Raw genomic sequence first — 26,799 nt, 5'->3', positions numbered from 1 at the left:
AAGCATCCATGTTTTCACTGACATGGATGGAAACTATTAAAGAAAGTTGACCGGTGGGCGGAGGCAAACAACCACGGGGTGATAATTCTAGTTACATCCTGTATTTTAGTAACTTTGGTGATCCTTCTTGTCTAGCTCCATCATCAGATCGACATTTTAATGTGTCCAGTATTTTATTTGTGTCCTGCACTTTATTTCCATCACTCTCTTTGAGACATAGTAACACACACCATGAATAACTTCACACACACACACGATGGCTGCCGTGCATATCATCGCAGGGTGTGAATGTCTAAAATGTGACAACAGCAACATGATCTCTGAGTGTGAAGAAAGCACCAAACCTCTGCTGCCAAACTCAGGATTTAAATCAGGATCTCTGCACAAGCAGCGAAGTCTCTGGCTCTGATTACAGAGAGGACAGGTGAGAGACAGGTGAGACATGACTGCAGACACACTGTGTTATTAACTTAAATGTGATAATAGTGTCAGCAGGTGAGTTTGAACAGATGCTAAAATTTAAGTAAAGATTCAGTGACACTGTTATAAGAGCTTATTGCACAGTCAGTTTTCCCTGAATAAACAATGGCTGATTGATTAATTGAAGTAGCCATTCAGAACTTAAGTAAAAGTACAAAAGTATTAGCATCAAAATATAGTTAAGGTACCAAAAGTGAAAGTACTCATTTTGCAGAATGACCCATTTCAGAATCATATGTAATGTAATTGGATTGTAATTACTGATGCACTGTGTTCAGCACTTTAATGTTGCAGCTAGTGATCATGATGCTAATTTTAATTACTTTATGTACTTTTTCTTTTTTTTTAATTGTACATCTTTAACAATTTTGTAATACTTCTCAGTCTGGAACTCTTATTCAATAATGCTGTCTTCATTTTTATCTTTTTCTTTTTATGTATTATTGTTGTTATTTAATAGGGGAGGTATCTTCATGGGCCATTTTTGGCTTCTAACCTCAACTGTACAATGTTTTAACTTAAAATTTATTTTCCCTGTGTTTCCTTGACATGTATGTGCAAATAAATTAAACTAAACTAACATATTTTTTTTAATTATAATTTAAATAATCTAAGTCCAAAAACCTTAATATTTTTAGTTTAAAATATTAATATTTAAAACAAAAACAAACAGAAAAAGGAAAACAATAACTTTTAATAAACAAGTAATCAAAAAATATTTTTCTGTAAACTACATTAATCAGTAAACGATCAGTTGCTTCAGCTCATGTTATAACCTTAAATTAATAATATTAAAATCATCTTGCAGCAAATCTCAGCACAGAGCCGTAAAGCCGGTGTTACCACCTTGTTGAGTCTAAGTTCATGTTGTACCTTAAACCTGCCATGACTACATCTCCCATCAGACCTTGTGTTTCGCCCCTCGCGCTTGCCGTATTTAACAAACGTCTTTTTTTGACAGTATTCAGACATTTTAACGTCTCAGCGGTTTAAACTCGCTGCCGCCGCTTTTTGTTTCATTATGTGACTCCTGAGAAGAAGTTAACTCTGTAGAAGGTAAGTTAAGACTTTTATCTGACGATTAAAACACACAAAAACGGCTTTTGTCTGCCGAAAGTGAAGTTATGTTAGCATGCTAACATGGAAGCTAGTGGCCCGTGTATCTGTCTCCATGGCAACCGGCTCCTTCTGCCAGGACCTGGTTTGTGTGGACGTGTTTTATGGTTTTAAATAAAGGACAGCTTGATCTAATACACCGGCTGCTGTGGAATAATATTATCTGTATCTATTAATCACAGCGGTGGAAAGTTACTACACTCTAATATTTAGTTTAGGCCACTTTACTGCTACTTCTCCTCCACTTCTCAGTAGGAAATATTCTTTTTCCACAACTACATTCACCTGACAGCTTAAGTTACTGTATAAATTCAGATTTTGACACACAAAATACTTAAAGAGTTGATAAAATATGATGTTAAAGTAAAACTAAAACCCTTAGTCCAATAATTAATAAGTTAATTGAAAGAAAACTAATGAGAAATATTGTTTTTCCTATAAAGTCCTGCTTTTACATCATGTCATGAGTGATAATCATCTAATGAGATCAGATATAATGGTATAACATTCACCTTTAATACTTTGATTACATTTTACTGATTGTACTGACATGATTTTACTGAAGGAACATTTTCAATGCAGAACTTTTACTCTATATTATTATTATTATTATTATTATTATTATACTCTATTAGAAATTTAATTGTGTTGTATTAGTGCTTTTACTGTAATTTTCTATTTTATGCTACTTCATACTTGAGCTTTTACTGTAATTTTTAGTGCACTACATTTATTTAACAGCTGTAGCTACTGTGTACTTTTGAGATCAGCGTTTTAATCACATAATAAATGATTATGTTATTAAATATGATGCCTTGTTATAGATAAAAGTCATTCAAACAGTTACAGTCAGTTAAACACCAGCTTAACTTGGACCAGCTACACAAAATGCTGCACACACAGCACTGATTAATCATGTTTAATTGATGCTAATAACAAGAGTATTGTTATACTAAATTTACTTCCGTTTTTGGGTTGAGGGTGTTTTCATTCACCCTCCTCAGCAAGTTCTGTGTAGAACCGCAACAATCAACCAAATAATTACCAGTTAAATTGAGTAGTAGTGAAATATTTGATGGTTCTAGCCCCTGAAATATAAGAATGTTCTATGTTTCTCTGTTTTTATCTTCATAAACAGAGTTTTTGGACAGTTTGAACAAAACTGATGTTTCTTAGGCCAAATGATTAGGCCTGATCAGGAAAATAATCATCAGATTAGTTGATAATAAAAATGGCTGGTTACAGTCCTGATCCTGTCACAGTATTTTGAGGGTCAAACTTTTCTATAAAAGCAGTGAAAACATTTTACAGATCTTCTTTTCTTGGATTTCAGCCTTGGTAAAAATCACAAATTACCTCCTCATAGCAGCTGAGTCCGGACTTTTATCCATTCTCATCCTACGTGATCTGAGCGCAGCCTTTGACACCATTTCTCACAACATCCACCTTAACATACTGGCCTCCATTGGAATCACTGACGCACCCTTGGACTGGTTTAAATCCTAGCTTTTTGACTGTACTCAACCATTTCCAGTTACTACTGGTGTTCCTCAAGGTTCTGTCTCGGGTCCCCTTCTGTTTATTTTCTACTTACTTCCTCTCGGCTACATCTTCCATAAATTCAGCATCCATTTCCATTGCTATGCGGATGACACCCACCTCTATCTGTCCACCAAACCTACCTCCACCCTCCCGCCGTCCTACCTCTCTGACTGCCTTCAGGAAATCAAATCCTGGTTCTCCTGCAACTTCCTCAATTTAACAGTGATAAAAATGAATTACATCTCACTGGCACCAAATCCACCTTAGCAAAAATGGACTGTTTCACACTTGATATTGGTAACTCCTCAGAGTCTGGGTGTCACCCTCGACAGCATTCTGTCATTCCAAGCTCACATCAATAATGTCGCTCGGTCTGCCTACTTCCATCTACGCAATATTAACCACCTTCGCCCATCCCTCACACTGCACTGTACTGCCATTTTTATTCACACCCTGTTACATCCTGTATTGATTACTGATTACTGTAACTCACTCCTTTTTGGTCTCCCTCTCAAGTCCATCCACAAATTTCAGCTGGTCCATTTATTTTATGTTACGTTATTCCTCACCTTGTTGACATTTTAAATCTGGTGTAATTTTCTCTATCTTTGCCTGTATGGTGACCTTGAGTGTTGTGAAATGTGCCTATGAATAAAACGTATTATTATTTCTTTGTGCTGAAACTTTATTGTTTTTCTTGTTGCAGGTGTTATGAACAACTATGAGGTCATCCGTCAGATCGGAGAGGGTGCGTTTGGGAAAGCCTTCCTGGTTCAGGACAGAGGGGGACGTGGAGACAGACAGTGTGTCGTCAAACAGATCAACCTCAGAAAGGTACGGCTTCAGCTTGTTACTCACCAATGTTTTAAAACCACAGTTGGTGTCTGTCTGTGTTTGATTGATTATAAGTTAAAGGTGTGTTCACTGCTCAGATGTCAGCACGGGAAAAGGAAGGGTCCAAGAAAGAAGTGACGCTGCTGTCGAAAATGAAACACCCAAACATCGTCTCCTTCATCAGCTCATTTCAAGGTGAGGGTGACTCCATATACATGGGATCATTGTACAGTATATGGTATACTGTGTGTGTGTGTGTGTGTGTGTGTGTGTGTGTGTGTGTGTAGAGAGGGGCAGCCTGTACATAGTGATGGAGTTCTGTGACGGAGGAGATCTGATGAAGAAGATCAACATGCAGAGAGGAGTCTTCTTCACAGAGCAGCAGGTGAGGTGGAGAGCTGACGTCATTTGGTTTCAATGAATCTAATAATTACACACACAGTGACGGGGTAACACTGAGCTGTGTGTCTCTCAGGTCGTGGACTGGTTCATTCAGATCTGCCTTGGACTCAAACACATCCACGACAGGAAGATCCTCCACAGAGACATCAAAGCTCAGGTGTGTGGAAGCGAACACACTCACACATCCACTGCTTTCACTTTCTGAGCCAACTCAACACACCGTCAGGGAATACTCTGTCAGTTTACTCTGAGAAACACTGAAGTCTGTGGCTCTAACTCCTCTGATCAACAGCTCAGGGCTGCAACTAACAATTATTTTCATCATTTAATAAGTCAGTTACATTTATGATTAATAGATATCATTTACTCTATAAAATGTCAGAACATAGTGAAAAATACTGAGATAAAAGTTCCCAGAGTCCAAAGTGATGTCTTCAAACTTTGTTTTGTACGAAAAAATTATTGCTTGTCATCCCCTCTCTCGCTGCCCCTCTCACACTTAGACTGTCGTATCTAATAAAGGCAAAAAGCCCAAAAGAAAAATCTTTAGAAAATATATAAATTGTTAGAGACACAATAATAAATATATAGAATCTAAACTTGTCTGTTGATTTATGTCAGAAGGACTTTATTCTTGTGAATTAAACTGACTATTTTGGGGAGTTTCATCAAATTAAAACGAGTGATTTACAAAAAAATTTGTGCTGTTACGACAGTTTGATGAATCTGACTTGAAACACTCATAAACCTCACAGAGAAAAGTTTATGAGGAGAATATAAGAAAAAAATTCTTATAAGGTGTAAAGTTATGTACCTGTCTGTGCGCAGTCAGCTGTATAAATAAAGTTTGGAGACCTGGATTTGACCTGATCACAGCTGCTGTTAGAAGCTTTTCACAGCTTCCTCTCAGGCCAAGATTTTGGGCGGACTGTGACTTTAACTGGGTTATGAGGCTGATGCAGCATACAGTACATCATGCATTCCTGGTACAACTTGTACATGTAAACAACATCACCCACAGAGCCCGAGGTTTAACTTTTTAATTAACGAGTGTTATTACAGCGTCCAGAGGATTGTGAGGCTGAACCGTCCAGAGCTTCTCAACAAAGAGCTCGCTGTGTGCCAACTCCCAGAATAACTGCGTCTCTGTTCACAACCATCACTATCTTTCATCAATCATATCTGTTTCCTAACACACACACACACACACACACACACACACACACAGAGGAAACATGCACAGTCACTGTTTTCCTGCTGAACACAGACGTGCTTTCATTCCTGCTCTCCCTCTGCTGCAGAATATCTTCCTCACCAACGGAGGGTTGAAAGCAAAGCTAGGGGACTTTGGAATCGCAAGAATGTTGAATAAGTAAGTCAGTGTCATCTTCACACACACACACACACACACACACACACACAGAGTGCAGCTGTTAATCACTGAGTGCTCTGTAACACATGGAAAACCTCCGAACAAGTCATTATCATTCCATAAACTGTCGACCGGGACATGTAAACACACATGTTGTGGAAATAATGGTCAGCCTGCAGAACTCCACAGATCTGATTTGTGTCCTGTAAATACTGAGTACACAGGTCCTTTTAGTGTTTCTTGATAGATAAGAAAAGATAGTACAGTTGTGATGTACTTTATATGAGCGTATTCCTTTTATGTTACTTTATATTTCTGCTCCACAACATGTATCCAACAGCTGAAGTTAACTGGTTTACCTTTAAGATTAAGATTAAAAAAAACACACAATGAAACTATATGATAAAATAAAATCAATTTATTTAACCTCTTGAGATTAAAAATGTGTTTTCAAGAGTGTCCTAGTCGAGACAAGCAGCAACATAAAGTTACGGACAGACAACATTGAACAAAAATACAGAATAAAAATGTAAAGCTCTAAAACAAGCAATATAAAACACAAAGTAAGAACACAACAAAGAAAAGCCTGAAGTATGTTAATATATGCTATAGGTGAACCATAAAAACACAAAAAGGGCAACTACACATGATGACAAAAACCAGCTACGATACACCCTGACATTGGCATATAGAAGACTGTGTACAAAAATCCTGCAGCAGTGTTTTGAAACAGCCGAGAGGAACCACTGAGTGCAACTTTACGTCCTTCTGCAGGGGATACCACATATGAGGAGCAGCAGACATAAATGCACGCTTGCCAAACTCTGTATGTACCCTAGGTACAGACAATAAAATCAAGTTCTGTCAACAGAGAGCAGCCATCCTCAATTTTTTGCTTAATGTACACATATAAATATGCTGAAGTAGGTCAAGAACAGCTCTGTAAACAAGAGAATACCAATGAAAAAGTCTATGAAACCGAGCAAACAGGATACAGTGATGAGTTAGAGGCTTACAGTTGGTAATAAATATTAAATATTAAACCAGTGTTTCCAACCTGTTATGCTTACGACCCCTCACAGTGAAGCAACATCTAAGCTGGGCTCCTTATCACGTCTCAGATGTCTCTGAGTTGTCATCAGTTCAACCACAGAGACATTTCTGCTCATACATTTCCACATAATTTTATTCCAGTAGCTGTTCAAATGATCAATATTTTACTAAAAGTCAAAGATGAGAGAAAAGTCCAGAGGGTGAAAAATCAGTTGGGATGTTTTTATCCGAACTCGAGGATTGGTATCGGGACTGGTCTAAACATTTCTTAACTGATTGGGATCGGCTTTTTAGAGCCTGATCTGATCCAGACTGCTGTCTGATGTTATTCAGCCAGGAAAGATGTTTTTATCTGAGCGCAGAAAGGTTTTAAATAGAGCTGCACAATATAAGGAAGGTGTTTAATATACTTTAACCTTGTTGAGTATCATGATGACAGTATTACTTGTGATAAATAAACAGATATTAAAGTGTGCTCAGCTCTGGATTTAAAGAAAAAAGAAAGAAATATATATATATATATATCAGTTTTTGCAGTTTTCTACTCATATTCTCTTTCAGCTCACTCCAAAAATCGGAGTGAAAAATGTGTTTCGTGATGTGTTTATCGTGTGAGTTGACTCCGTGATGAAGATAAAAAAAAAAGATGTATTGTGCAGCTCCAGTTTTAAAGCCTCATATTAACACTGACAAATGTATGATTGTGCACTAACAGTGACTGTGGGTGTTTGGAGGCATGTTTGGAAGGTGTCTGTTGATATCTGGTATATAAAGACAAGGAGTGATTTTACATGCTTATGTGACGTTACATGTTAAACCCTGACTGAGTGTGTGTGTGTGTGTGTGTGTGTGTGTGACCTGTGTGTGTGCAGCACCATGGAGCTGGCGAGGACCTGTGTTGGGACTCCGTACTACCTCTCCCCAGAGATCTGCGAGAATCGACCCTACAACAACAAGACGTATGTGCATATACAGACTAACAAAAAAAAGTCAGACTTGACTGAAATAAATAAAATGTTTAGCCTATTACATAAACAGAAAGGAAATATGACATTTTTAAAAGCTACAGCTGTAATAATCAATAATAATAATCAATAATAAGAGGCAGGTCATTGCACCTAATGCAGGTAAAGTCACCCAGACTGTATATTAACTGCCAAAACTATTATAGTACAATTATCTTCCATCCCTCAGTGTCTAGTGTTAATACAGTCTGTGGTGTAGATGGTACAGGTTGTTTGTTTCAATGTGCAGTGAATCCCAGCAGGGTGAGGTCAGTCTACTCTGGTCAGTTCAGGGAGGATCCTGTAAACTGTCAACGACAGAAACAAAGCGGAGATTAATTCTGACTGATTAAGACTCTGATAGTCGTCATTATATATTACTACTGGTCGCACCCATCTGGAACCAGAACAAGCTGAAATTAACCACAGAAATCATTTTCATAAACAGAGTGACCGTTTATTTAACTGCAGCAGAAAAACAACAACAACAGTGTATGATCTGCGTAGAAGACATGCTCATAAAGAAACAGCAGTGATCTTACATTGCAGTGGATGAAGAAACATTTAACACAAGTTATTTTATTCTGATTTTATATACTGGAGGACTAACTGATCTGTTTGCCAAATGTAACTGTCTCAGGTGATGTTAGCTGGAACTGTAATGAGTGTGTACTTTCCCGAACACAATAAAGATCAGGTCAGAGCTGCTGACGTCAGCCTGAACTCTGATAGTGTCCGGGTCCACCCTTCACACAGAGGATGCGTCTCTGTACATACTTTATGATGTGCTCCTGGAGCTTAGAAGCAAAATGGTGCGCTGGCATTAATTACGAAAAAGAAGTCGTAACAGAGTTGTTTCCAACATGTGTTATCTGTTTTATTATTAGTGATTTTATCTAATTATTGTTGGGTAGTTTATTCCATTTTATTTTTGTATTTTTTTATCTGTCTGATTTTATTTGCCTCCTGAAATGTTAAATTAATGTTCCTACAGTAGCCTAGAATGGACAAACCAAACACCAGCTCTAGATAGGAACATTCATGCGCCTTTCCTCACAATTTTGCTCGAGTCTTTTTAGTTAGAAAGGGACGCCTGAATGAAGAATATCTCTGTGACAGCAGCACCATACACACTGCTTCAACACTGCCTGCTGTGCCTGGTGATCGTGTCTGAGCTATGATTGGACAGTTACTGCTTGTGGGAGGGGCTTAGAGAGCTGACCAAGGTCAACATGAACTCTGACCCTGTGTGCAGAGAGGAGCTTCCTCTTTTTTATTTTTATGGTTGAGATAAGAGCACATGGTCCTGCACATGCACTCATTTCAACAACAACATGTACACACACACACACACACAGATGCAGTTGCTGACAGGGAGCTCAGATGTGCAGCAAACACACACACGCACTGATTATCATCCTCTGCCCTCTCTTTCTCTTTCTGCGTGTTGAGACAGATCGCTGCTCTGTTCTCTGCTCTCTTGTTTTGATACAGTCGAGGTCAAAGTTACTTCCACTTTCCCACACTCACACAGACATGCTCACACTGCTGTACTTGTGAGACTCTTATTCACATCATACATGATGCCTGAGCCCCCACCTCTAACCTCCACCTCAACCTGAGTCTGAACGTTCCCCTCAAACCAAGTCTAAACTCTCAAACTATGCTTTGAAGAATAAAAAAGATGTCTTTAATTTGATTCTCAAACTCTAAAACTTCAGCCGGACCTCACAAAGACAGAAATACAACAGCACACATGCACATACTTGCTTCCCTGCCAATAAGGCTCCGTGCCAAAATCTGTTGTATGGGTCCAGACGCAAAACTTTTTTTTATGAGATGTTTCTGTAGGGATCTGCGCTCTGACTGGACGCCTCCCAGCTCTGGGTTTTGACATTATGGTTTAGTTTGTGGTGTGTTTATGAGTTTAGCTCAGGGGGACAGAGGGTAATGTTCAGCCTTGCCCCAAAATCATGTTCTAACAAGGCATTTGTCGAGTTACACAAGATGCAGCGAAGAAGCTGCTTCATGGTGACGAGATGAAAACACTCCCCGATTCTGTTTCAACACAGAGCTGAGAGGACATCTGGAGGTGATGTCACAACATCAGGGAGTTTGTCTGTGAAATTATTGCGGTTAAATTATTGTCAGATTGTATTTAACTTCCCTTTCATGTGTGTGTGTGTGTGTGTGTGTGTGTCCTCTCTGCAGGGATATCTGGTCTCTGGGCTGCGTCCTGTATGAACTCTGCACCCTGAGGCATCCAGTGAGCTGCACCACACCCAGCACACACACACACACACACACACACACATACACAGCTGGAGTCTCCAAGGCTTTGCTAACACTCAGCTAATGCTAACATTAGCTCTGTAGCAAACTTCATGAGCGCAATAACATAGGTATGAACTAGAGCACTCGGAGAGCGCAGATCTCCGCCAAGCAGCTCGGATTTCCCGCCATTTTATTATTTTATCCACTTCGCTTCAACCGATCACCACCAACATTTTATCATCTGTTCCTTGTCCCATTATCAACCTTTCCTGAAAATTTCATCAAAATCTGTTCAGAACTTTCCGAGTTATTTTGCAGACAAACAGACCAACGCCGGCGAAAACATAACCATCTTGGTGGAGGTAATAACCTGTTCATGGTTTGTCCTCTAATCAGAGAATCGGTGGTTTGAACCCCCGGCTCCGCATGTCAAAGTATCCAAGACACTGAATCCCCAATTGCTCCTGATGGCTGTTCCATCAGTGTGAGAGCTTGTGGATGGTTACTGAGTAGCAGGTGGCACCATACATGGTAGCCTCAGCCACCAGTGTGTAAATGGGTGAATGTGATGTAGTGTGAAAGCATTTTGAGTGGTCTTAAGACTAGAAAGGCGCCATACAAGTGCAGTCCATTTACCATAAAGCTTATCCCAGTTACAGTCATATTCGGGATATGGCGTTTACATGAGCATGGAGAAATATGGTCATCCATATTCCCCAGATTCTGTCAGAGTACTCCAGCTAGCATATTTGGGTTTCTCATGAACGGAATATAGGTTAACACGCTCAAACACATAAACGGGGTTCTCCAAAAACCCGATCATAAACAGGTTATTCATGACCATGAAAATGCACCCAGTGCTCTTAAATTACTGTTAAGCTGAGATGACTTCTCTTAATGGGATATTAATCATGGGAATTGAAGTTTTTTTAGTTTTATTTTGTTTTTGACAACTTCGAATGAAGTGTGTTTTATGATGATAAAATTACTGTTTATCCAAATGGAGTCTGGTGGGTGATTTAGGCGCTGTGTCTGGTGAAACAAAAAGGATCTTACTCATTAACCAAAAGGTCTTTATCTGTAGGGGATCATCTCTATGATGTTGTGAGACACTAAAAATAACAATCTGAGCCTCTCTGTGACAAAACAAACACTTTTAGAGGACGAACACTGATGGTGTGGCCATCCTGTTTCACAGCTGCCAGCTGCAGTGCTGTCTCTTTCTTAATACTGGACCAGTTTCAAACAATGTTGTTCCCATCGGTCACTTAGACACAAAAACATGGAAAATAGGAGCCAGGTTGAAGGATACCAAACTTACCCTTTAAGTAAAGGTTTCAGTGCAGGACTTATATTCTGTCTACCTGCAGTTTGAGGGCAGCAGTCTGCGGCAGCTGGTCAGTAAAATCTGCAGGGGGCGCTACAACCCAGTGCCCAGCCACTACTCCTACGACCTTCGCCTGCTGGTCACCCAACTCTTCAAGGTCAGACACTCTTTATTTATTTTTCTTTACAGTGTGTGGATATCAGAGAAGTGTCAGAGGTTGCTGGTGTATCTAGTGCTGGGTTCAGACTACACAACATATTTGTTTGTATGTCAGATTAGGTGACTATGAAGTCATAAAATCTTGCCGTGACAGACTACATGTTGGTCCACAACCACTCAACGCTGGTCATCTGTCACAATGTGCGTGATGTTACGGGATTATTCCTGTCATATTTTTATTATTATTACGTCAGTCACTGTGTCTGTGCATGTCCCAGCCGAACTGTTTTTGTAGTAATGTAAAAAGTGCCACCGGATGGGCGGAGCTACATTTGAAGTACTGCATGAAAATTATGACAGTCACTGAATCCTCCACCACAAGTTCCTGTAAATGTTTCACAACAAAAACCTTTTTTATAACATGAGGAGATTCTCTCCAACGAAACAATAATAGGCTTTTAATTTTAACGGATACAGGAAGTGCTGAGTTTGAAACGACGGTGCAATGCATCAAATTTAACAGGGCAAACAGGAGCGGATTAAAAATGAAAATATAAAATACAGGGGAAATGAGAAATAACGGCGGCTTCTCATGTAGTGTGTTTCAAATTAAGCTGGTAGCCTCTGCAGTTGTGGTGAGTAAAAGCCCACACTGTATCTGTGAATTTCATTTCTTTATATCCTCCATTATGAAGAGTTAGTTTTCTCTGCTAGCCTGATGCTAACAGCAGTACTCAGCAGGTTGATGAAGTGCCTCTGCTGTTTCACATCATCATTTTCCCTTTTTACTCTGTGTGATAACTTCTCTACAGGAAATATCAAATAGGCTGGGCTGTTGTAGCCGTACAGTTTCCACGGCAGCAGATCGCTCTGTCTTTCTATTGTTCAAAGTGACGGCTGTGACGGGAGAAGTCGTGAATGACAAATAGAAATAAAACATGCTAGACTTTCTGTTGGGACGTCATGGGATGTCTCAGACGCAGCGTCGGTTGTCATCAACTATGACACACTACACAAGATAAAACAATGGATCATCGCTTCTGACACTCACTGTACGACGTGTCAGGCTATAATCAGGCTGTTATCATGTAGTCTGAACCCAGCGTAGGGGTCGTCTGAAGCTCCTATTGTCTGCTGCAGACAGTCAGGCAGATAAAACAGGCTGCCAGTGGAAGTACATCATTCACATGTTTACAGGAACCAGTCAGTGAACAGCCTCACATCCACCAGATAACCTCTGAACAACCACCTCACTGCCGTTAGTCAATGTATACAAAGTGTCTCACAGTGTGTTATATGTAAAGTAGCCATGATGCTCATCACTACCTGTGTCATTATAAAGTCAGTAAGTGACTCTCTTGTTGATGAGGTTTATTTTTGGGCTGTACAAATAATCATTAATTGATTGAATTATTATGAAATTCAGTGTTCATGTTTATTCCACACACACATACACTGTTTTGTTAGGTCAACCCTCGGGACCGTCCCTCGGTCAGCTCTGTCCTCAGGCGTCCCTTCCTGGAGAAGCACATCAGCAAACACCTGGACCCACAGGTAACGAATCTGATTCACTCATGTGTTAATTAAATTGTCAACACAGTGAGAAGTCTCATGGAAATCCACCAGACTTAACAGCACAGATGCACTGAAAGTGATACGGACGCCACTCAGATTTAAAATGCCAACAGAAAAGGTCACTATTTATCTCTCTAAAACAAACAGGCCAGATAATTTAAACCGGTAGAAACACTGAATAAAACAGTTTAATGTAACAAATCAGTGTTTCTCTGATGCTGTTTGGCACGTCTGAGATGGACAGCTCTTAAAGCACCTGCTTATCTGTGCTCACCTTTTTACTCTGATTACTTAAGATCCAGATGTTGAGGAGTTTTTTCCTGGGAGTTGAATTATCCACAGAGTCTCTTCCTGTCTGAAACAAACAGACCAGCTGATTAAAACCAGAAAAACACTGAATAAAGCAGTTTCACCTTAAAAAAAATCTTGTGCTTTTCCAGTGTTTCTTGACACGTAGGGGCTGCTAACCACAGTGGCTGACATGAAAACATGAAGGTCCCTCTCTAGAATCAGTGTTTGGTTTGTCCGTTCTGGGCTACTGTACAAACATGACAGTGCAACATGGTGATCTCTGTAGTCGAGGAAGAGCTCCCTACATAGATATAAACAGCTCATTCAAAGGGAAAGAAAGCACAATTCTTATTTTCAGGTGATTATACACTAAAAAAAACATACTGATTATATTTCTGACAGTATATCCCCCTAAATCCTACGCACTGAACCTTTGAGTTCTACATTTAAGAAGATTGTAAACCAGTTTTTGTTGGCACTTTCCAAGAGGTGTTAATTCAACTATACGATGAATACTGAGCTCACTGTTCGTGGTAAAGTCGAACTGTGCTCCATTATATATGTTCCCCCCCTCCAAAACATTAGAAACATTTAGGGCAGTATCATGTTTAAATGTCTACATTTAGTTTTCAGTTGCTTTCAATATTCAAATCTCTGTGACTAGTATTTGCCTCCATAAATAAGGGTTCCTCAGAAGTATAGATTTATAAACTTGTGTATGTGTCAAGGTTATTATAGTTTGTTAAAACTAAAACTAGTTGTGAAAAAACAGTGTAGTTCACTGAAATAAAAATAAAAACTAGACTTCAGAAAAAAAATAAAACTAACTGAGACAATATTGTTTACTGACAAAACTACAATAAGATAAAAATATATCAAAATCAGAAAAACTATTTATCCCAGAGGGGAAATTATGATTCTTTACATTCACTCCAATGTAAAGAATAGAGAATTATAAGAAGTAAGAATAAATAAAAATATAAATATAAAGCAGTAAATAAAGTAAAGTTGATATGAAATGTGCATTAAGATAAGATATACTTTAGTGATCCCCCAGGGGGGAAATTCAATTCAATTTTATTTTAAAATGAAAATAAAATGTGCATTATGCTACTGTTTCTAACACCACTACTTAAGATATGATAAATTCAAATACTGAAATAGAATATATATTGTCACTGTGCTGAAGCTGTGAGTGTGAAAATGTAACTACAATATATACATCAATAGAATAAAACAAGAATAGAATGAGTGTAACATAAGAAATATGTACAGTTATGTGCACTGTATGTTGAATATATACATTGAAGAGACGATAAATACTGCACAGTTTAAATAGTTGCACAGAATATTGGAGATGTTTTTAGTTTTAGTTTAGTGTCAATTTGGTGACACTGGTCAACACAGCAACATGAGGAGGTGTACTCAGACTGGGTTGTCTACATGTCTGTGACTCAACTGCCCTCACAAAATGTTGTGTTTGTGTTGTAACACCTTCTCTGAACTTCTTAGTTCCTTCTTCTGACAAACCCTCCATGTATTGAGATAAAAACAGACTAAAACTAATAATGAAACTAACAAAAACTAAACTGAAAACATAAATTAAAAGCAAAATAGAAAGAAAAACTAATGAAACATACAAGACTAGAATAACTCTGGTGTGTGTGTGTGTGTGTGTGTGTGTGTGTGTACATGTATGTGTGTGTGTGTGGTTTCCTGTGTGTGCAGGTGATGCAGGAGGAGTTCAGCCACACGGTGCTGCATCGAAACAGATCGGCAGCGTCTCAGGCTGCTAAACCCGCAGCAGCAGCAGGAGGTAACACCACACACACATTTGAAACAGCAGCAGAGACAGAAACTGAACCTTCAGCTGGTCTCAGGTCTGATCAGATGTGTTGAACGTGGATTGTGGCGCCACCTGGTGGTCGTTCCGTGACCCTACACCAGCCTGATCCCACAGTGTCGCTGCTGGCTCCACTCCAGCTGCCATTTTTCAACACTTGTGATAAACTGCAGGGAAACACGACTCCATCCTCGGTCGTATCGCTGAGTCCTGATTGGACTGGCCGATGGCGTCACGTTCTGGCACACTTTGTGTTTTGGTAACATCAGAACACAAAGTCTTGAATCATTGAGGGAGTGTCTGCTGCTTAACAATGGTTACATAACTCATTTATCTTCATCTCTCTCTGCTCTGACAGATCTCATGTTCTGCATCTCTTTTATTCCTCTGAACAATAAACTCAAATGAGTTCATCCAAACTTTGAGGCATTTTGAAACTGTTTCAGACAGAAGAACACGAGCAGGAAGAGCAGAAGTAAACAGGAAACTCATGCCACCTATGGGTGCACATGTCACATATTTATACAGCAGCCTTTACTCCAGTAAAAGTGACAGCACTGCGTTTAAAACCTTTTCCTGCTGCATGAATGTGTCATTTTCCTGCTGTATATGTTTCAGGTTGTGCTCACTTGAACTCCTTTACATACTGTTGGGTAGTTTATCTACAGCGATGCCTCAGATTCTATAAGATCATCACATGTTTGTAGCGTGGCTGTCCTGTGAGAACCACAAATCTGTAAAAAGTCAGAAAGAGAGCCTGTTTCCAGCTTTGTGACGACAGATTTTTCCAGCTGGTCCAAGAGTTTTAAAGAGTTTATTTAGCAGCAGATAGAGGAAGATTTCATCCTTCAGTTTATCACAAACATTCAACATCAACACATCTGGAGATACGTGGTTATCACTGGACAGGAAGGAGCAGAAAGCGAAAGCAATGGAAATTCAAAAGTAAAAGTACCGGTGCACTGACAGGAGACAAAGTGACTCTGATTATTTTTGGTTGTTCTAACTTGAGCCTCGTCTTTTCTCCAGAGAAGAAGCAGAAGTTTGGAGCAGCAGAGAGACCTGGAGCTGCTGCAAAGAGACTTCCTGCTAAACCAGACTGGAGGGTCCCACTCAGAGTCTACAGCCCCGCCCCCTACAAAGTAATAACAAGGATAATAGTTAGACACCACAAGTGCCATATATACAAACACAGTCCAGGATTTGGACCCTCTGGTTGCTGTTTTTTCCCATGTTTAAGTGTATATGGTACTGGTGCAGTGGTTAGCACTGACGCCTCACAGCAGCAGGGTACCTGGTTCAAACCGCAGGGTGGAGGAGCCCTTCTGTGTGGAGTTTCCATGTTCTCCCTCTGTCAGTGTGGGTTTCCTCCAGGTGCTCCGGCTTCCTCCCACAGTCCAAAGACATGCAGGTTAATTGGTGACTCTAAATTGTCCGTAGGTGTGAATGTGAGTGTGAATGGTTGTCTGTCTCTATGTGTCAGCCCTGTGATAGTCTGGTGACCTGTCCAGGGTGAACCCTGCCTCTCATCTTTCCAACTATGATCCATTTCAGTCTGAACATTTCTAGACAGTCAAACACATATTAAGAGAAGTTTATTGATACAATATTTTGGTAATATCACACTGCCATTGGCATTTTCATGACCATATGTCTTTTTCATCACAATAAACAAAGTGATGGAAATAACATTCTCAATTCACAGTCACAATTTAAAAAAAATCCCAGGCTATGTTAGCTTGCTGATATCTGAATACACACCAAGTAAACAATATAAAATGTTGTTTTTCTAATTATCTGTACATTTAAAGGAAAGATGAGCTGCATATTATTGATTTAACAAAAATTTATCTTGATTTCATCTTATTTTACTTTCCTCTGTGGAACTAACTGTCCTTTGGCCACTTGCAGTCCTGTCACATGACAGCCGCCATGGTCATCAAGTAAACAAACTCTTAAAAAAAAATGTATTTCCCAAAATTTGAAAGAGTTCTTATTTCTCAGATATCATCAGAGAGTACATCAGGTCACAGCTCATTCATAAATCTCTCCAAAATCCTTTAAGATAGCAGTTAATGTTTAAGGTTATTAAGTTTGTCAATAATTAGTCTTGATTTAATTGAGAAATTAGGAACTTTAAGTGTGTACAGTGTGCTGCAGAGACGCTCAGGAACAGCTGAAATCATAAATGTAAGCTCTTGTACAAAACTAAGCTGCCAAGTGTGTGAAATTATGATTATTGATCTAATCCATTTATTTATGATCTCAGCCTTTTTGTCACAGAGCTGCAGACAGAGAAGCTGCAGCACTGCAGAACCAGAGGTGAGTCACATTCAGACCGTCTCACATATTCAACCTCTTCACTCCATGAATGAAAGTCTCCCTCAGTCATCAGTGACGTCATGATGACCTTTACATTCGGACTTTGACCTAAAGCTATTGATGCAGGTTTAATGGACAGCAGCCGGTCGGCCAGTACAAGCACTACTACGCCCAGCTGGACGCCCTCCAGAGGAGGAAGAAGGAGGACGTCCTTCCTCCTCCTTCTCCTCCTCCTCAGGAGAGAGAGAAGGAACAATGTGAAGACCATGCTGTGGAACCGTACAGGATGTGAGTGACCTGCAACTAATGATTGTTTTCATAATAGATTTATCTGTGGATTATTTTTTTAGCTTAAGAAACTACTCGTCAGAAAGTAGTGACAAACGTATTTCCCAATTTCTCAGAACTTAAAGTTACATCTTCAGTGTGCTTGTTTCGTTTGATCAACGCTCCAAAACTCAAAGATCTTCAATTCGTGATGATGTAAAAGAAAGAAAAAACAGGAATTCTTCATTTTTGAGAAGCGGGAATTATGTAATATTTGGCTAAAAATGACTAAATTTATCGATTAGTCGTGTGATTAATTTTCATAATTGTTTCAGAGCTACATATACGAGGATATCATCATGATAGTTGGATAGCTGAGTCTCATTTTTATCTTCCCAGCAAACTCGTTACCCACCAGTCTACCTGCAGCTAGCAGCTAACTGCTGCTCTTCATGTGTTTGATTTAAAAGAAAAGTTTAACAGTTTTTTGTTTTTTGGTTTTGTTTTCTTGCTGGATCGCTACCATATATCCAGTGATAATGGAGATGTTAGCTTTGCTTAGCTTAAAGGCTGAAAATGAGGTAAACAGCTAGTCTGGCCAAAGTAAAACAAAAAGCCTACCAGCATCTGTTTCCCCTTGTTTCCAGTCTTAAAGAGATGGTTCAGATTTTTTCAAGTAGGGTTGTGTGAGGTACTTATCCATAGACAGTATATTATTTACAGTAGATGTCAGTCAGCACGCCTCCAGTTTGGAGAAACAGGCGGGAGTCTGACATGGTAGTTAAGCAATGTACTGCTGTGGAGGGGTCAGCAACACAACGTATTTTAGCCACCCTTAAAAACTTACACCACTGAATCTCCTTAAATCTTACACACTGGACCTTGAAGTGTTTTCCCAGTATATTAATTTCTGATTTATTGTCATCATGGAGTTCAAGAACAGTATGTCAATAACAATTTTAACCACGTCTCTGTATCTGTCAGTGTGGCTGCAGCTCGTAATGAATACATGCAGAGGAGACACGAGGCCAACCTGTACAAACTGAGAGCAGAGAAACAGCTGGTAGGAAGAAGCTCAGCAGCTTCACCATCTCACACATACTGAGTCTGCAACACGTTTCTGATCACTGAATTATCAGATCTGTGATTTTAGCCTTAGTTTAGATAAATCCCACACTGTAGGAACACTTTAACTCAACACATGTAATAAGACAAGTCATAAATGTGTCTGAAGAATCTGGATTGTCTGGATTGAAAGAGAAGACTGAAGACATTTTGTTGTTGTAGGTTGCTCTTGTTAAATCAACAGGTTTTTTAATGTCGGTTTGTTCACAGGATCATGACTCAAACCTGTAAACATCATTGGGGTCGCACAAAACCACAACAGGAAGTAAACTTGCTGTTCACACTCAGAGTAACATTCAGAAACCTGTGAAGGAGAAAACTAACTGACACATGACAGAAGTGATCACAAGACTGCAGCATTAAAAAGAGACGTTAAAAGTCACTGTGCAGAATTTGAAAGCGCAGATAAAATAAAAATGAAACAAATAAACTCTTGGTGTTGGTGGTAATTTCCCATCATACCCAGCTCCGACACAGCTGTAACCTTTGACCTTTCCTCTTTGATTGTCAGGGTTTGCGTCCGTCTACAGCTGAACGCAACAGGAAGCCTGGAGGTCAGGAGCAGGAAGTGAAACCATCTGTACACCAACACACACCTCAGGACAGGAGGCAGGATGGACAGCAGGTAGGACACACACCTCAGGACAGGAGGCAGGAGGGACAGCAGGTAGGACACACACCTCAGGACAGGAGGCAGGAGGGACAGCAGGTAGGACACACACCTCAGGACAGCAGGCAGGAGGGACAGCAGGTAGGACACACACCTCAGGACAGGAGGCAGGAGGGACAGCAGGTAGGACACACACCTCAGGACAGCAGGCAGGAGGGACAGCAGGTAGGACACACACCTCAGGACAGCAGGCAGGAGGGACAGCAGGTAGGAGAGTTTTGAACCACATGTTGTCTTTAACGAGGTGGAGAGCTACTACATACATCTAGTTAAGTACTGTACTTCAGTACAACTGTAAAATGTTTTTATTTATATTTGCTGTAACTTCATACTGTGTCTCTGTGGCCAGGAGTACCTGCGTCAGCTGGACGCCATCAGACAGCAGTATCACCAGGAGATGAGACAGATGAGACTGAGAGCTGAAGTAGAGGTACGAGCACTTTATTCCACCTCAGGTGTTCGTGCAGCAGTCTGATTTTAGAGGACAATATCTGCAGCCCTCTGTATCTCATAATCTGTTGCATGGCAGGTGACCTGTACGTGGATTTGTCTGGATGGACCTTATAGGGATAGTTCTGTTTCTCCACAGTCAGTGTGTTACTGTACATACACTGGGTGTCAGTCGGGATACCCGCAATTTGGAGAAGCTGGCAGGAGTACCACAACAGAAGCTGAACAGTGCACTGCTGTGGACAGGGGAAGCAGCAAAATGTATTTAAGGCTCTTAAATAATCGACTGCAGTTTAAGTGTACGCTAAATTTAGAATATTTTCACCACCACCTTGACGCTCTTCAAAGCCAGACAGTACAGTATTACTTTGTCTCCACGCCCTGTGAGGTCGTAGTCTTTGTCCTGCAGAATGTCTGTTACCGTCCATATCCTGTCATTTCTTTGTGGTTAAAGTATCATCCTGAAAGATGAGCTAAATTAAACAGGAACACACACATTACATATTTCATCCTCCTCTTCCTGTCATGTTAACCTGTCTGAATCAACACACTGAGAACAGACGCCATCAGCTCCTCCTGTCAGCTCAGAGAACACCAACCCTGTTCATTGTGAAGTTATTCCCGCCCCGACAAAGTGAAACACTAACATATGTTCATTCTGTCATGTGTCAGCCGCAGCCACAACACAAACATGGAACCTTTGTGGTGGAGAAACCCAGAGAGCAGAGAGCCTCACCTGTACAGGTAATCAGCTGAGTCACACCCATTCTGACCTTTAATACTCCAGCAGTACATGAATAATATAATAAACTTTATTTATACAGCACTTTTCTTAACAACGACACAAAAAAATACTTCTCTTATACTTCTTCTTTCTAGATACTCTTAAAGGATTATTTTGTTATTAATAAGACCAATAATAAATCATTATAAGAGGTAAATTATCGTGCTGATATTTGTGAAATAAAATCATTGTTTTGATTAAAAGTTGAACAGCACACATCTGTTGAAATTTTTTCAATAAAATTTAAAAAAAGTTTTTAATTGAAAGCATGAGTAAGCAAGCTCTGAATCCCCCGAACAACAATCAATAAAAAACTAAAGTCTCTGATAGTGTGTCTCGTTCCTGCTGCAGGACGTAGAAGCAGCTCTGAGGCAGATCAGAGAGGAGACCAGAGATCAGAGGAGAGCGCTGGAGAGGAAACACAAAGACAAGGTGAGGTCACACTAAGGGTGAATCCCAGTTCTCTTTTTCAGCCCTACCCCTACCCCTTGCCCCTCCAAACAGAGTGTCAGTGACTAGGGGCTTGAAATATCCCCCTAAGAATTGGGACACCACTTCAAGCCGGCACACAGATATTGTCTATAGTTTGTAGTTTTCATTGATGCACACAGAAAATGTCTATAAGCTTGTCAGGGATGTGTAAATGGTTTATTGTTGTTTTTTTGCACCAGAGTGACTAGATTATTTTACAAGGGTTTGTATTTTTTCCCCACCCAATTTAGTAGTATTTTCTTTTCCTCGAATAAATCATCATACTAAAATCTTGTTTCTGGTATTTCTGTTCTGTTTTATATTATATATTATATTATATATTATTAAATATTATTTTATATTTATTTTAAAGTAGGACGTAAGTGAACGGGAGGTACGCTCTAAGAAGCAGCCTAGTTATACTGTAAAACACGGGGAAATACGTGCGGGAAGTGAACGGGAGGTACACACTAAAGACACGGGCCGTATTATGTAGTGTTACTGCAAACTTTTTTGACATGCTTGTTAAAAGTAAAAGTTTTAAAATACACTGAAACAACATAAAACCAAGCTAATTCAATGGTTGTCGCAATTTTTACACCTTTATTAACAAAGAAAAACTTACATCTGTGGGCCTCTTTTCACGCGTCTCTCACCATCATTAGCCCTCCGTTTGGAGTGTGGGTCTGGAAAATCTCCGTTTGAAGGGCTATCTAGCCCTCCCCTTGGCCCTAACCCTCGACGGTAAGAGAATTGGGACACCCCTACCCCTACACAGGCACGCGCATTTTCGAGTGGTAAGGCTAAGGCGAAGGGCGAAGGGGTGAATCAGGATTCACCCTAAATATTCAGCTCAGACACTCAGCTGATGTCTTTACTCAAGAATAAGACCTGTCTTGAAGTCAGCTTTTTGACTGTCTGTCCAGATTCAGAACATTTGAGTATTTAATGTAGAATAGTTTAATGAACCCCAAATAAGCAGCTCAGTTTTCAGCCCGCTGTTCACCTAAAGTCATCGAAGCTGGTTTGTGATCAAACACACTTACACATTTGGCTCACTGAGGCTCTATATTACTATTAGTCCTGTATAAACTGAGACCAGGAATTCATGAAAGAACGCTGACAGTGCTAGTTTTCCAACCTGCTGTGGAGCTCGCATAAATGTGACATCAATGCGTATGGCAGAGTCTTTTCTCTCTGATTATATTATTTGGTGATTAATCATCACTAAGTACCAATAATATTAGCATCAGGGTGCCACTATCAGGTGCGCTCAAAATGTCATGAGAAATTTTCTAGTTTTGTTTGTCATCTGTTTGTTGTGTTTGTCATTCCTGCAGAAGGGAATCATGTTTGAGATCCGGTTAGATGACGAAGGCGTGAAAGAGGAAGCAGAGAAGGAGGAGAAGAGAGAGGAAGACGAGGAGAAGGTGGGTGATGGAAGACAAAAGGAGGAGGAGGTGAGTAGTAACTCTCTCTGTTTCTCCTTCACACCTCCTCTTCTTCTTCTGTTTCTCTCTCATCTTGTCCCCGACTCCTCACACAGGAAGTGGACCCTCTGAACCAGACGCTGAGCTTCCGGGTAGGGGAGGAGTTGAAGCTCAGGGATTGGTTGGAGGTGAGGAGGGGGTGGAGCCAGAGGACTCCTCAGACTCTGCTGGACGCACTCGCCAACATGGACGTCAACTCCGTCTACAATACAGTGGTCGAGGCTGAACAAGGTGCAGTGCAACGTATTTAAATCATATATTAGTTAGTTAATTAATTCATCAATGAATCTCCTCTGTATTTAACTTTTTACAACAACCAGAGCTTCACCACAAATTTAAAGTTTATTTTCTTCGGTTACACTATTTTTCTGATTTGTGCTGTTCTCTGCTTTCCTCTCTTCTCTGACTTTGAAGGAATATGAAATTGACATTTTGATAAATATTTGCTTTCATGAAGAAATCCTGTTGAGAAACTTGACTGTTACAGTGCAGTGTATGGGACCCATATATGTCTCCTGACCCCGCCCCCCTCAGGTGAGGAGGCAGCAGGTCGCAGGCAGTGGGTGGACGCTCCCCCCAACACCCTGCTGAACGCTCTCGCTGAGGCTGAACTCACTTCATCAACTCTGGACTCAGTGACTGCAGGTCAGAGTTCACTCACACTCACTTCTGACTGATCGACAGTCGGCAGCAGTATAAAACCAACGTCACTCCTGAAACATCTGACACACTGAACTGTGTTTACTGTCAGACTCAGAGGACAGAGCAGAAGAGGAGGAGGAGGAAAAAGAAGAGAGGAAAGAGGAGGAAGAGGAGGAGGACTCTGATGTGGAGATGGATGAAGAGCGTCTGGAGCCGAGGTCAGACGATGATGACACGTGAGTGAACACTCCCCTCTGTTCACTGCTCTCTGTAGCTCGTAGTTTCTTATGGATATATTTATAACACCATCATTTATGTCAGTGTCAGTGAGGATAATGTTTCAGTGATACAGCTGTTTAATACACAGATGTTAGTGTCATCATTACTTTTTTCATTAAACTTATCTCCTCAGCAACAAGCCCGTTTCCTCACCAAAGCCTTCATCGTCGTTGCTTCTTGAACTTTAGCAAGACCATTTTAATTTCCTGTCTGTCATCAGGAATTTCGAGGAGTCGGAGGACGAGCTGAGAGAGGCCGTGGCAGACTCCATGAAGAACCTGTTTGTGATGGAGGACGAGAGCTCGGACGAGGCAGAGCACACAGAGGAGACGGCGGCGGTGGGTGGTGATGGGACGGAGGAGAATGAGGATGGAGGTGCAGCGGCGAGTGCTGCAGACTCACAACAGATCCAGCCGGAGGTCGAAGATTCACAAGCAGACAATGTTTCCTCTGAGCCTGAAGAACGAGACGGTCAGTCGGACAGTTCAGACACTAACACTGCGTCAAATAAACAACAGCAGACGAGCTGAGTGATCACAAACATTGAATCCTTTATTCTGAGACAGTGACTGGAGTCCATTTAACAGAATAGTTTACCCAAAACAATATGTTGGAGTATATTAGAAGAGCCCTCCTTCATGGGAAATGTTTCATTTAGCCAAAGTTTAGAAGAAACAGTAGTTTGGATTTCCAGAGCTGAACAGATACAAGACAGCTGGAAAATGCTGCTCAGAAATGTCCAGAAGGTTTAATTACCTTTTCTTTTGTTCATCTTCCATTGAAGTCTGTTTGCACTGATGTGTTTTCATGTTTCAGGCGCTCTGCTCTGCTTCACACCATTAGATAGAAAACTGTTTGTGTCTGAGTGTCCAGTCTTTAGTTTAACTGTCTGTTGATCTTTATTTTAACAGATAAGTCTGGTGTTATTTTACATTTTTTTATTGTCTATAAATGCAATGAAAAGAACAAAATCAACAAATATTTTAGTTCGTCTTCTCTCAATCGATGATCACATGTGCTCTGTCTCAAGTCAGAAACTTCTGTACTCAAACTTGCTACTTTGAGTGTGTGAGTGCGTTCACACTGAGAAGTATGGTGAAAAGCAGAGACCTAAGAGTACCTGGATGATGCACTCATGACAGTCAGAAAATTGAGTTGTGTTATGTTGCACACTGTTAATCTTTAATGGTCGCCATGTTGCCTACGTAACAGAAGGGGCGGGACCACAAACACATTTCAAACTTGTGAAATGACGTTAGTCTGCTAGCGAGCTAACAGCATCACATTTTGTCATCAGGCGTGAAGGGTAAGATATACTAGCTTAAAGAGTAAGTTATTTTTGGTGTTTATGCATCTTAAATTATACGGGTCCATCCTGAATGGACTCACAAATGTGTCAGGTTTGTAAAAAAACACTTTATTTTGAAGTACAGTGAATATCCGGCACAGAGATTTTATTCTGAAGTGCTGTTTCCTGATGTAGAGTGAGTGACTAACGGGCAGCTAACTCGACGACATGGCCAAACGCCAGCATGACGCTGAATATATTAAACTGTATGGACCTTGAACTAATGACTCAGGGCAATTCTGGACCAGTTGGAAACCATTGCTATAGAGGATTGTAATGTCAGATTTGTGGTCAGATGCTTGATGAATTGTAAATATTTATAAAATGCAGCAGCTGTCACTGACAGTTATTATCAGCCACCGACATCCATATATATAGAAACGTGCTGTGAAAACACCTTTATTTTTAATACAATGAGTAAATAAATGCAGAAGACAAAGGAGCAAACAGGCAGATACAGCAATCATACATTCACTCGAACATTGACGAGAGATAGTCATTCGGGTGATGATGCTCAGCCTGGCTGCAGTTCACTGAGCAGAAGGAAAGCTGTCAACAGCCATGTTTGATCTGAGACAACACTAACCTGTCAAAATTCAAGCACTACACAAGTAACTACACAGTGAACACAGTGTTCTAACGGAGGTATCTGATTTGAGACACAGCAACAGTTTCATCAGTAACGTCCTCACAGCTGCTCACTGTAGTTTTTAATTTAACAAACAGGAGGAATCAGTGACTGTGTAGGGGACTATTTTCAGCGGCGGATTAATCCACATTTGGTGCTCTAGTGAGTATCTGTGGCAGCAGGACGGTTTATGTAGGATTGAATCTTTTTATGGGATTTTGTGACATTTGGAAAAAGCTGAAAATCAGCAGACGTCTCCTTTAACATCAGCTTCAGCGTGACTTCTGATTTTAATGCTTCACTCTGGCACAGAGCAGTTATATGGAAGATATTGTTTAACAAGCAGCAGTAATGTTTGTACCTTTCTGTGCTTTAACTCTGTTTCACACACATAACAGACAGTTAATATGACGTGTTGATGATTGTATTTATTGCAGTATTTGAATCTTACTTCTACATAAACAACCTTAAACAGTAACAATGTCTCTTTCAAAATAAAGATTCCTTAATATTTCACACACTTTCACATCTCTGTGCCTCGACCTCGTTACTAACAGGAATGCAGGAAGTGAAACTACATTTAAATAAAGATTGATTTGGCCGTCACCTTAAACCCAAACACACTTAAGTGCTTCTTCAAAGTGCATAAAAAAACATCTTCATTTCAGTGACTCTGTCAGGAAAACTAACATCACAAACCCTTTCACATCTATTTAGGAATCATTAAGAATACTACCATCTTCATAAATAACTATAATTAAAATCTGAATAACTTCACACGTCAGTGGTGTCAAACAAAAAGATATTTGGAATGTAACTCTCAATTTAATTAAACACCTTACAAGAACATTTGGGAAGTGAATATGCTTTATAGTCTGATGAGAAGATTCATTTCCAGATATGTCCAACATGAGTTAGCTTAGCACAAAGACTGGAAGCAGGGGGAAACTGATAGCCGAGCATAACCAAGAGCGGTCTGATTTACATTACATTTACATGTTGTATCTTAAGTATTTAAACACATGTAGAGCTAGAGAAGCTTCTAGTGGAG

General features: G+C 40.1%; 1 protein-coding gene across 4 annotated transcripts; it reads left to right on the top strand.

Moving 5' to 3' along the window:
• Positions 1 to 1,410: 1,410 nt before the first annotated feature.
• LOC125899598 (serine/threonine-protein kinase Nek5-like) lies at positions 1,411 to 26,720 on the top strand. Of its 4 annotated transcripts, none has more exons than XM_049594021.1 (24): positions 1,411 to 1,536; positions 3,845 to 3,972; positions 4,071 to 4,167; positions 4,260 to 4,357; positions 4,448 to 4,531; positions 5,676 to 5,746; positions 7,672 to 7,758; positions 10,015 to 10,069; positions 11,448 to 11,561; positions 13,031 to 13,117; positions 15,158 to 15,245; positions 16,302 to 16,414; positions 17,542 to 17,594; positions 17,721 to 17,882; positions 18,846 to 18,924; positions 19,498 to 19,611; positions 20,006 to 20,086; positions 20,779 to 20,850; positions 21,242 to 21,322; positions 22,702 to 22,821; positions 22,908 to 23,082; positions 23,386 to 23,496; positions 23,603 to 23,729; positions 23,993 to 26,720. In XM_049594021.1, the coding sequence occupies exons 2-24, from the start codon at positions 3,850 to 3,852 to the stop codon at positions 24,300 to 24,302; spliced, it is 2,502 nt and encodes an 833-aa protein (XP_049449978.1). In that variant the 5' UTR covers positions 1,411 to 1,536; positions 3,845 to 3,849; the 3' UTR covers positions 24,303 to 26,720. The 4 variants fall into 4 exon arrangements, with proteins under 4 accessions (XP_049449978.1, XP_049449975.1, XP_049449979.1 ...); XM_049594018.1 differs by having other exon boundaries at positions 21,221 to 21,322; XM_049594019.1 differs by lacking the exon at positions 1,411 to 1,536 and adding an exon at positions 2,971 to 3,151 and having other exon boundaries at positions 21,221 to 21,322.
• Positions 26,721 to 26,799: the final 79 nt, after the last annotated feature.

Source organism: Epinephelus fuscoguttatus, linkage group LG13 (genome assembly GCF_011397635.1).
Source record: "Epinephelus fuscoguttatus linkage group LG13, E.fuscoguttatus.final_Chr_v1".
Taxonomy (NCBI): Eukaryota; Metazoa; Chordata; class Actinopteri; order Perciformes; family Serranidae; genus Epinephelus; species Epinephelus fuscoguttatus.
Note: the sequence above shows the minus strand (reverse complement) of the source record. Positions and strands in the feature narration are given on the sequence as shown.